The following is a 12,086-nucleotide window of genomic DNA, read 5'->3' as shown; positions in this document are numbered from 1 at the left end:
CCCTTCATTAAACTAAACTGCTATATTTTAAGCCAAAAGAACTGTTGTGTTTGATTGAACAATATGTCTATATGCTGCCATAGCAGTTTCATGGCGCATTATGACCCTGGACTATTTTTAATTTGTCCGTTTTACCCTGGAGACCCACATTTACGGACACATCGCAACCGCTTTTGTTTCAATCCAGGCATAAAAAAAATTTAATGTATTATTCTAATTATCTCAAATGATCTAATATTTAGTTTTTAAAAGTAAACAACTTTAAAAAGTTACTCGCGTATTTTAAGCTTTTAAACAAATTACATCACAATGAAAAAATTGTGTCTATAAATAGATCATCTTCCTTACAACTATATCTTAATTGTGTTTATTTTTTTGGGTAAATATTTGAAAAAGAAAATCTCGACCACTCATTTTTGTCTACGACTTCCGAGTCGCGCCCCTTGCTAAATTACCGTGTTTCAGCAATAAAAACCAAACAAAGTCCGGCTGGGGCCATTCCTAGCTGTGTTTTTACACTCGGTGATACATGCTACACAGAGTTTTTGGATCGAAACAAGTACGTGATAATATCTCGTTAAAATTAATGTGTCTTTAATGATGCTCGCTCATGCCTGCACCTTGAGTTACCGGAAAAGTAGGGCAAGCCACAAAAAAAAGATGTACACTACAGTCGTACTCTAGCGCGAGAATTACGTGCACAGCAGGCTAACTGAGAAGAGTGCTATCCATTATCTTTTCGACCCGTGTTGCCGTTTGGATTGCTTATTTTGGGATGATATCGATGTATTAGATACATTAGAAACTTAAATAATTAAGCCTAGGTTCTAAGTTTCGAGGCTAAACACAATAGATAGATAGCGTTATGCACTCACATTTATTAGTATGTGTTCCCTTTATGCACATGGAGCCTTTTATTCACAGTCAAAGCAGTCATGCGTTCACATTTTTTAATCAAAATTGGGAGAAGATGGATGGATGGATTTATTTTAAAAGCCCACTTGAAAAAATTAAAATATTATGGTACTGGGATTTAACCCCTAAAATTCCCTTGAAAATGTTTTTTTTTTTTTTTTTTTTTCAGATTAAAATCAAGCCAAATCAAAAAATGTACGCAGTAAAGTTTTCATTAACTACACAGTACAGCGAACTCCCTGTTTAGCCATTTTTATTTACAAAATAAAACACAGCGCTAAATTAAATCTACATTTACTCACACACGAATTTCCTTTAATATTGTACATCCACCCACATCTTATTGCACCCATATTGATTATCAAAGACTTGAGTAGAAAAAGGGGGATCATTTTGAAGTGTTTATTATTTATTATCAACCAGGATGGGGGTCCAAAAACTTTTTTAAAAAGAGAAACTTGTCTATTTTTTTGGTCTATTTTTCACTCACCTGATTTGACCTACTTTTAAAATGCATGTGACACGAAATAGCATGTTTAATCAAAATACATGCGGTATTTTATGCTCCTGAATGATATGGACTGCTTGGATGTGTGTGGAAGCGATTGCTATATTTATTTCATTTTTTGAATCCCGCGCCATGAAAATGAGTGACTTTCGGCAACAGTCTCGAGTTGAGAAAGAGGGCGCTGTGACGTTTTAGGTAGAAGGAGTCCTCTTCACTATACAGCCGTACTGTTGAATGAGAAGAACTAAGGATTCAGCTGATTTTGCGGATTAATACTTTTATTTTTCGTATCACGCCAGCCAAACGGCTGCAGAAAAATTTGCTGTATGAGGGAGAGGCGTTTGCGCCTTTTTGGAGTTCCCATTCACCGTGGATATTAGCCAAAACAAGCCCTACTACTGTGGGACATTAGGGCTTACGAGGAAGTGAGCAAACATCTTGTTTTGTATTATGTCAAATACTGGGATCATTTTAATACGGAGGTGGCTTGCATTTTGTGGCTGACATGCTCCTTGTCGCACATAACCCCGCCGGGCGAGCACTATACTCGGCTTTTGCACTCTTGGTGTCCCCGACGTTCTGTCAAATTTTCCACCCGATCAGAAATTGCAACTCTGTGTTAAAAATAGCCGCGAATACAGCGATTACAAAGTAAACACTACAAACTTTCTTTTAATAAAGGACTACTTACGTTTGATCATTGATAGGCATGTAAAAAGCTCTCCTCATGCACATTAGCTGCACAACAACTGCAGCCGCCCTCCTCAGGGGGACGAACTGTATATTGCTCTCCGCCAGGCGGTTTGCCAATCAGCGAAGACAATCGACAACCCAGTCGTCATGTCAAAAGTTCCAGGCTAGTTATGTGTGATTTTCCACTTCGAAGACTTAGCTGTCACGCCTCTTGGTTTGTTTACATTCTCCGAAGCCGGGGGAGGGAAATGACATAAGCCCGATTTAGGTGTCATAAAATATCGTTCGGGAGGTGCGACAGTAAAGGTGAAGTCGACAGTTTTGACCATTATGGAGTAATTTTGCCATGTCGTCCTGAATAAGTGCAGTTTTATTATTTCATATTCCATTTAGCACAAGATTTGTTATTTGTCATGACTATGCCATTTATTTAGCAGTTGGGGAAAAATACTTGGATAGAAGTAATATCCTGTAAAAATATTGAAGTAGAGAGACAGAAACAATGACATTTTGCAGCTCTCTTCGTCGCATTTTCCTCGTTCTGAATAATTCCCCCTCAATGGGCTGAATAGTAAAACCAATGAGCCCATTCTCCCACTGACGTCATCCACCTGTTGGGAACGCTAGAGCCCTATAATGGTAGGCGTGGCTAACTGGCAGATTAAAAGACTAATTTCTCATCATTTGCGCTTTGCTACATTGTTGTATATAGTCAAATTGTCCAAAAATATGATTCTAATTCACATAATAATGCTAATTAAGACTTTTTTTCTCATGTCGTATGCTCTTTAAGGTGTCAAAAACGCCCTGTTCAAAATTTTTCTTCCCCCAAAATAGAGATTTTAATCTTTCCATTGATGTGTCACACATGCATATAGGACAATTTTGAAATTTGGCCAAATGAGGGGGCTCAGAGCTGAACTTCAAGTCACCTGAGTGTTTTCCGCCATATTATTATACTGTATATTTTTAATATAATCTTCCGCTGCATATTGTAAAACCTTTTGTCTCAATCTGGAGGATGTTGCACTGGTTTTGCTTGCGAATAAATCAATTAAAAACACTTTGGTGTACATACGTTTGCCTGCAATGGCTGTACCGTTAAGAATGAGGAATCTTCTCGGATTAGCAACAGTAACTAAGGGTGGGCGGAGCTTTTGCGAAAGGTCAATTGGATCTATCCCAGATGGATATGTTGAATATATTCGCAGCAGATATGTGGACCAGTCAATCTGGCGTGCCAGGTTAGTGTTATTGGGTAGGTTTGGGAAAATTGTTGCCTTATTAAAATCAACAACTGCACCAAATAGATTGTGCTCTCCATGCGTTTTGGTGGGGTGTTTGTTTAGTCAAGTGCAGTGAAGTCCACATTCGGGTGATGCGTGGCTGCTCTGTTAGCGGGTATACAGATCACGTGACATGCCGGTTGCGAAGGGAATAGCGGAGTTTCACTTGTAAAATGCAGATCTTGCCGTACTGGGTGAAGTTGCACTGCGGAAACAGGGATCTGCACCGTGCCCGGGGGGGCCGTCAGGAACACCTGGGGGACGGACGCTGGGAGGGGAACAAGAGGAATGAGTTTCAGTGGGTGAGCTAATCTAACCTTTGGTACATTATTAGTTGTTAAGGATGAATATGTAGCAGAAAATCAGAAAAGTTAATTTTCAAGCTCAAATGTGTTACCTGCGTCGTGGGCTTGCGCGTGTGACACCTGCATGGCCGACGTGCCCTGGGAGAAGGCGTTGAGCACGGCGAGCCCCCCGTCGGCCAGCGCGGGCGTGGAGGCGTACATCACCGTGTGGGGACTGGGGTACATCATGTGACCCGCCACAGTCGACGGCACTGATGAGGTGACGATGGTTGCCGGGAGACTCACAGCAGCTGAGAGAGAAAGAGCGAGTCAAATAGAGGACAATATGTAAGTAAAACTGACTGCCAGCAGGTGGCGCTTATCTCCAATACAAAAAATAAATAAATAAATAAATCATTCTGTCCATTTAGGACACACAGTTCAAACCAAAAATCAAGTGTTGTAAAATTAAATAGCAAAATGAGTTTAGAAAAGAACAAAAACTTTAGCATGCCGAACTTGTGCTGCTTGGTTAAAGTGCATCTTAAAAAATAAAAAGAAATTCCAAAGTGGTTGGTATTACCTTGTGTTTAGTTAAAATGTAATCCTTAAAATATTTAGACCAAGGGTTTTCAAAGTGTGAGGGAGAGTTTAGACGGTCGTAAAACAGCTTAATAGTTTTTGTGTTATTTTTTAAGGTCCTCACACATTTAAAAAGACCAACAATTTATCTCAAGTCACTGATTTTTCAGGGAGTTAAAAGTAACTGCTAATTAAGTTTTGTACAATTGAGCCCTCGAGAAGACCACATTTTTAATGTGAACCTTGTACAATCAAGTACAAGTTCACATACTGTATATTTTTTGTGTAAAAACATTGTGTGGCTGGGCAAGCCCACCAATCAAATGTAAAATTAAAAAACCCTGTTTAATAATTGTTATTGGCATATTTCAGAAAATGACTGATGATTTTTAAATTTTGAGAATTGTGACATTTGCAACTAATTGTCATAATTTACATAATAACCGCCCCCACAGTGACTTTCTCAGTCCTCCCCCGCCACTTTCAATCCACAGCCAGACTGCACTGTCTGTAACATTATCACGCTTCTGCTGAAAGGTAAGTGGTGCTGCTTTACACAGATTACATTAGCTACCAGTGTTAGCTTTTGTGGCATTTGGTTGCCCAACACACTAGGGGGTTATGGCTGGGTACTTGTGTTTGGCTGGATAATTAGCTACATACAATATTGCATGTATGTAGATAAGTGTATACTGACGCCACAAGCCTAAATGTGTCTAATGTTGTTCTATTATCATTTTGACCCCTAGCTCTGCCCCTCATCACCAGCCATGGTAGCAAAAGTCATTCATTGGAGTTGGTTCTGCAGTAATGCAGGCGAGGTTAGCAGTCACTTATTTTTATTGGACATAACTGCGGTCTATAAACAGGGCAAAAGAGTTCTGGAAAACTTAAAGGAGCAATATGTAACATTTGTGGCCAAAAACGGTACTGCAGACAGGCTCAAAATATTGAAGGGCACAACTTCCCTTCATCTTCAGGCTGCCAGATAAGTGCTTTGCAATGGAGAATCAAGCTGTGTTATTATACCAATGTTGCATTTCAGTCCGAAACCATAAAAAGCAATTTCTTGGCTTTGCTGGCCAATATAATATAGTATGAGTACACGCAAGTACATGTGGTTATAGTACAATTACGTGTACTCATCTATTCTCAATACTTTGTTATGTACCCTTTGTTGGCAATAACGGAGGCCAAACGTTTGCTGTATCTCTTCATAAGCTTTTCACACACTGTTGCTGGTATTTTGGCCCATTCCTCCATGCAGTTCTCCTCTAGAGCAGTGATGTTTTGGGGCTGTCGTTGGGCAACATGGACTTTCAACTCCCTCCACTGATTTTTCTATGGGGTTGAGATCTGGAGACTGGCTAGGCCACTCCAGGACCTTAAAATGCTTCTTACGAAGCCACTCCTTTGTTCCCCTGGCTGTGTGTTTGGGATCCTTGTCATTCTGAAAGACCCAGCCACGTCTCATCTTCAATGCCCTTGCTGATGGAAGGAGATTTTCACTCAAAATCTCTCGATACATGGCCCCATTCATTCTTTCCTTTACACAGATCAGTCGTCCTGGTCCCTTTGCAGAAAAACAGCCCCAAAGCATGATGTTTCCACCCAATGCTTCACAGTGGGTATGGTGCACTTCAGTATCCTTTTTCCTCCAAACACGAGAACCTGTGCTTCTACCAAAAAGTTCTATTTTGGTTTCATCTGACCCTAACACATTCTCCCAGTCCTCTTCTGGATCATCCAAATGCTCTTTAGCGAACCGCAGACGGGCCTGGACCTGTACTCTGTACTTTCTGCAGCAGGGGGACATGTCTGGCAGTGCAGGATTTGAGTCCCAGGCGGCGCATTGTCTTACTGATAGTAGCCTTTGTTACTGTGTTCCCAGCTCTCTGTAGGTCATTCACTAGGTCCCCCCGTGTGGTTCTGGGATTTTTGCTCACCGTTCTTGTTATCATTTTGATGCTACGGGGTGAGGAGGGAGTTGAAAGTCCGTGTTGCCCAACGACAGCCCCAAAACATCACTGCTCTAGAGGAGATCTGCATGGAGGAATGGGCCAAAATACCAGCAACAGTGTGTGAAGAGTTACAGAAAACGTTTGGCCTCCGTTATTGCCAACAAAGGGTACATAACAAAGTATTGAGATGAACTTTTGGTAATGACCAAATACTTATTTTCCACCATGATTTGCAAATAAATTCTTTAAAAATCAAACAAAGTGATTTTCTGTTTTTTTTTTTTTTTTCCCCACATTCTGCATCTCATGGTTGAGGTTTACCCATGTTGACATTTACAGGCCTCTCTAATATTTTCAAGTGGGAGAACTTGCACAATTAGTGGTCGACTAAATACTTATTTGCCCCACTGTACTCATGGTACAAGTACACGTAAGTCCACGCGTTTCTAGTTCAAATACATGCATTTACCTGTACTTGTGGTAAAGGTACCCGTACCTGTAGTACACGAGAGTACCTGTACTACAACTACAGGTAAGTACACTTACCTATACTAAAAGTAACTATAGTTGAGCACAATTAAATACACATACTTGTCGTATAAGTAAACGTACTTGTAGTATGCGTGCATGACGTAAATGCAGATCCTTGTCTTATTTCTGCAACCTTAGTTTACGGAGCCTAAAGAGCTCTGGCAATCTGGACGAAGACAAAGAATTTACCTCGTAATTGGCTGGTGGTGGACGACTGACATGCGTTGTAATCACAGAATCAAAACAAAAACTTATACGGCCTGATAATCAACTTTTAAAAATGGTAAATCTCGGCTTAACATGAACTGTGTTAGAAGTAGTTCCAGAAAATATGTTTCTCCTAATATGTAATTAAATATTAGGGTCATTTATTGAATAATTGAAGTGCACATTTTGCATATTGCTCCTTTAAAAATGATACTCAAAGTAGGTATAATCAATCATTGTTGAGGTCTGCTGACTAACCAACGAACTAAAATAGTGGGGAAATACATCTTTTATCCTCTCTGGGTAAATACTTTAATGTCCCATCTATAGCACAGGTGTCAAAGTGAAGACCCAGATGCCATATCTGGCCCGCCACATCATTTTGTGTTGCCTGCAAAATTAAATCATATGCACTGAATTAACATCTCTCACTAAAATAACATTTGAATGAATTTTCTGAAGTCGTAATGAAATATCGAGTACTCTGGAATCGAGAGAGTACAGGTAGTCCCCGGGTTATGAACGAATTTCGTTCCTACGATAACAACGTAACCCAAATTTCCACGTAAATCGAAATTAAACTTTTAAATACCCCTAAATACCAGCCAAATCTCAAAATATCTGCCTAAAAACATGTATTTTATACGTCATTGGAACGTCCTGGCCATGACGAGCTGAGTCCTAGCTAGACAGCGAGCTAAGACCCGAAATGACGATGTCAGACGTCCGTGTGGTTTGCTGACTTTATTCAGCTGCTCATGACATCAACACTTGCAGAATGAAACTAAAATAAAAATGAATTTAAATCACTTTCATCTTCAATAACAGCAATTTAAATTTGCGTTTATAACTACCTGCTGCTACAGCAATAACAATTTACACAAACGATTAGCATGCATCAATTAGCATCCGCACATCATCAAAAACAATCACATAAACTTGCCCCAAGTATTCGACTACAATTGAAAACGCACGATAAACAGTACAAAAGGTGTTATATACAGGTTATGCCTCTGTGGATGATTCACAAACAACAAATGTGCGCGCAGGCTTGCAGCCGTAATCTGTCCTCTCTCTCTCATCGGCTGCGCTACTTCATGTGTGCACAAATATGTTCTTCTTCGTGTGTGCATGTGCTTACTCGCGTGTAGAAGTACTACTTGCTCTATGCTTCCTAAGCCAAAATAGAGGAATGCATCACAAAACAAAAGTTAACATTAATAAGTAAAAGAAAAAACGACTGGAGGCAAAATAGTGAATGAGACTGGCGTCGTTAAGTTGAAATCATGTAAGTCAGGTGCGTCGTAACCCGGGGACTACCTGTATTTATTTATTTTTTCCTCATTTAAAAAAGTAAAACAAATTAATAAGCACTTAAAATATAGAATATTTACCTTTTTTGTTGTTTTTAAACAAACTAAATTCAACAAAAAGTAAATAATTTTCATCAATTATCCCCCTATTTTAATGTGAATTTATCAAAAATAAGATGAAAAATAATTCAAATAGAAAATAACATTTGTGCTATTGAGAGGCTCAAAAAAGAAGGTGTGGGCAATTTTTTATTCCACGTCTCTTTACGAATCCATTATCGAAATAGTTGTCGATTAATCAATTCAACGTGGCAGCCAGAGCTGCACAGACCTAAGAAAGAACCCATAACTACAATGTGGCTTGTGGAAAAAGTTTGACACCCCTAAGTGGGGCCGATTTTAGGAGACTATTTTAAAAGTTGCCTCTATGTAAATAGAAGACTGGGCATACCTGTGGAGTTTGTGGAGGTGTGGGACATCTCGGGGCTACCCTCACTGTTGGAGATGGGCTGGGTGTTGGGGTGAACCTGAATGGCCTGGAGCTGCTGTGGGACACCCGTCCCTGGAAGTACACACATACACAGCAAATCACTCAACTGCAACGAGCCCAACCGTAGTTGTGTGTTAGTTGAAGTCATGTGCTTTTAGATGCCTGATTGTAAGCCATTCAGTGAGTCAGTACAGCAGTAGTGGTAGCAGTGGTGGTGGCAAGCCAGAGCAGGTCACCTGTGAGGGAGACAGCAGCGGGGAAGCGGAAGACGGCCTGTTGGCCCTGCTGAGGCTGAGGGGCGGCGGTCAAAGTCTGACCGTGCTGCCCCTGGAGGGTCAGGGAGTGTTGCTGCAGCTGGCTCAGCGGAATGGTGGGGGTGCCAGGGGGGAGAGGAGTGCCTGCTGAAGGAGGGGGTACGCAATCACACGTTTCCCCACACAAACACACACACGCGCACAGAACAGAGTGGCATAGGACTGAATGTGAGAAAATGATGCTGCGTGGAGAAAGTACCTTTGGCAGAGATAGAAGCAGTAAAGATGAGACCATAAAGCCACAGCCCCCAATCACCACACAGAAATAATAATTATTCAAATGAAATATTTGGAAGGGAAAAGGTCATCCGTCCATCAGCGTGATTTGTTGAGGAAATTCCATTTTAAGAAGACTGAGAAATTTTGTTTAGTCCTGCCAAGCTGGTGTGGAGGAAAAATAAAATATTTTGTCTTGAGTAGACGTCCATTCCATGTATACTGGGAACATACAGTACGTTCATTCACTGCCAGCCCTCCCATTGTAAATGGATAAAACGCCTATCACCGTCAGAGGAAGCTAATGAGTTAATTAGATTAAGTAATTTAATTTAGACAAAAGTAGCGCTTTGGCACGTATTTGAAACACCTACCAGCAATTTAGAACTTATTAAGGGCGGTGTCAATTACTCTCAGATTTTTGGTTCTCAATGACGACTATAACGAAAATATTTTGTCGACGAACAATGTGGCCACACACCAGTATCATGCCTGTTCAAAACCTTGGATCATAACAAATTACATGTCTTATTATAAGAATAAAATTACAGCAGCAGTTTTCATCTATTTAATATTTGGCCCACTTAAAATGAAAAAGACAGAAATCTCATCTTTCATGAGATGTGTACTTTGTTATATGTGAGAGTCCTGCTTTAACCATTGGAAGTGTCCTGCTTTGGCATGGGTAAGGTCCAGTTGTGGCATGGGTGAGGTAATAAATAAAACATAATGAACAACCACAATGGGAGTAACTCCCACATTAAAATCATTCAGAGAATAAAAGATTCCTATTCTCTGTGTCTAAGCAGCTACACAGGACAGGTTATAAAACAAACAAAAAAAAAAAAAAAGAAAAAAATCTCAGTTCAACGGCTTGTTCTTCTATTTGCACCAGTGTTGTTTTCGTCACTGATGACGATAACGAAAATATTTTGTAAACGAAGAATTTTTTTCATGATGATGATGTCACAATGATGCGCTTAAAACGTGTCATGGGAGATGCCAGTTGTCGTCTGACGACACAAGAACGAGATGAAAATTCACCATAGTTTCAGTCATAAATTCACAATGAGTGATACTTTCTTGTTGTATGTGTAAGTTTGCAAGCATTTAGCAGTGTTTGGCCGTGTCACTCATGTGACGTGCTGCCCCCCCCCCCCACGCCCCCACACAGACACGCTTACTCACAGGCTGCTGCCCATTCCAGGCTCCTTTTGTGAAACATTTGTGTCAAGTTCCGCTTGGTAAGTTTTTGCTTTCTTATCTTGGCTAGATATGCCATGTTGCTTTAGCCTTTAAAGGTCTGTGCTGAGTGATCATCACACACTAAACTTAACTTGTAGCATTAGCATAGCGTTCGCATTAGCATTTAGCGCGGTGACTTGCTGTCTTCTTAAACTTTTGGAAAACATTTTACATACAGTTGGTGGTGTCCAGGTGAGTTTAATTAATTGCAAATAATGTGCTGTTTTACTTCTGTGTGTATTATCATCATGAAAATGGTGATATCCTTGTAGACTCTACAGTTATGTGCTCATCTGTCATGTTCATTCACAATTGCTGGAAAACTTATTTATTTATTTATTTATTCATGGACTAAAACTTTTAAAGTTTATAGACGAAAACAACAAAAACTTTTCAAAACTAGACAAAGATTAAAACATTTTGAAATAACTAAAATATGCCTAAGACTAATAAGTATTTTCATCCAAAAGACTAATACTAAGATGAAAATTAAAATGGCTGCCAAAAACAACACTGATTTGCTCATACTCCGACAGCCATTCCATCTAAAAAAAAAAAAAACGCAATTCTTTTTACCTTGGCTTGATGAGTGTATTATCACTGCCCCTTCCTTTTGCCATGATAAGGGGTTAGCATTTGCCTCTCTTAGCTCTGCTGCACTGTTGTTAGCTAGCTAACTTGCACGGCGTGTATGGGCAAGGCCCATATGCGCAACACTGTTAATGCTATGATTGGCTGTGTAGCGTAAGTGAAGTGAACTGTCGGGTTATTGGTTAGGAGTGTTGTTAATCTTTAAAAAAGTAATTCATTACAGTTACAAATTACTTCTCCCAAAAAGTAATTGCGTTAGTAACTCAGTTACCTGAATGTAAGAGTAATTAGTTACTTGGCAAAGTAACTGGTGATAATTTTCATGTTTTTTTTTACTAGGGGTGTAACGGTACACCAAAAAAAAGAAAAAAAAACTGGTCACACAATGTGAAGTTTAAAGTTTTTTGGGGGGACAATCGGCCCTCACCAAATTCTTTACCCTTAACTAGACACAGGGATATTGCGGATATTTCGATAACTAGATAGTAACCTTTGCTATGTGTGGAAGTCATTTAATGTTGTGAATCAACCGTTAAAGTTGTTAAAATTGCTAAAATTGCTCCCCTTATTGCGTTAGTTCCCTTCTGTCTACTTTTGACACGTGTAAGTTTTAAAACTATTTCATCATTTAAAGATAGATTTAAGTCAAGATTTTGCCGATTTAGGAGCATTTTAGATAAAAAGTTACTTAGGTTCGCTAGGAAGTTTCTCTACAACAGAGCCTTCCTGAGAAGTCTACTGCTTTAAGATGGCAGCTGTTTACTAACGCATCTAGTTCTTTAGTATACATGTTGCTAACGCAGCCGTGTCTATCATTTGCATCTAGTTCTGTATGTATGTGATATCTACCGAAGCACCATGTCGACGTAGTTTGTAGGCTATCAGCTACAGTCAGGTATTATTGGAGCCACATATCATAGTAGCATCGCGTTTGCAACGGCGTCACCCTC

At 39.8% G+C, this 12,086-nt stretch overlaps 1 protein-coding gene across 5 annotated transcripts in view; it reads right to left on the bottom strand.

The window, feature by feature from the left end:
• srfb (serum response factor b) overlaps nucleotides 1-12,086 on the bottom strand; it is an 88,255-nt gene that overhangs the window by 3,701 nt on the left and 72,468 nt on the right. For 2 of the 5 annotated variants that reach the window (XM_057848342.1, XM_057848345.1), the window contains exons 4-7: nucleotides 9,007-9,171; nucleotides 8,732-8,842; nucleotides 3,800-3,997; nucleotides 3,594-3,670 (exon numbers count right to left, since the gene is read on the bottom strand). In XM_057848342.1, the coding sequence (XP_057704325.1) occupies nucleotides 3,594-3,670; nucleotides 3,800-3,997; nucleotides 8,732-8,842; nucleotides 9,007-9,171 (551 nt within the window). Of the gene's footprint in view, nucleotides 1-3,568; nucleotides 3,671-3,799; nucleotides 3,998-8,731; nucleotides 8,843-9,006; nucleotides 9,172-12,086 lie in introns of all 5 variants that reach the window. The other 3 variants (XM_057848344.1, XM_057848343.1, XM_057848346.1) reach the window with 3 other exon arrangements.

Source organism: Corythoichthys intestinalis, chromosome 10 (assembly GCF_030265065.1).
Source record: "Corythoichthys intestinalis isolate RoL2023-P3 chromosome 10, ASM3026506v1, whole genome shotgun sequence".
NCBI lineage: Eukaryota > Metazoa > Chordata > Actinopteri > Syngnathiformes > Syngnathidae > Corythoichthys > Corythoichthys intestinalis.
This window is presented reverse-complemented; position numbering and strand designations above follow the sequence as displayed.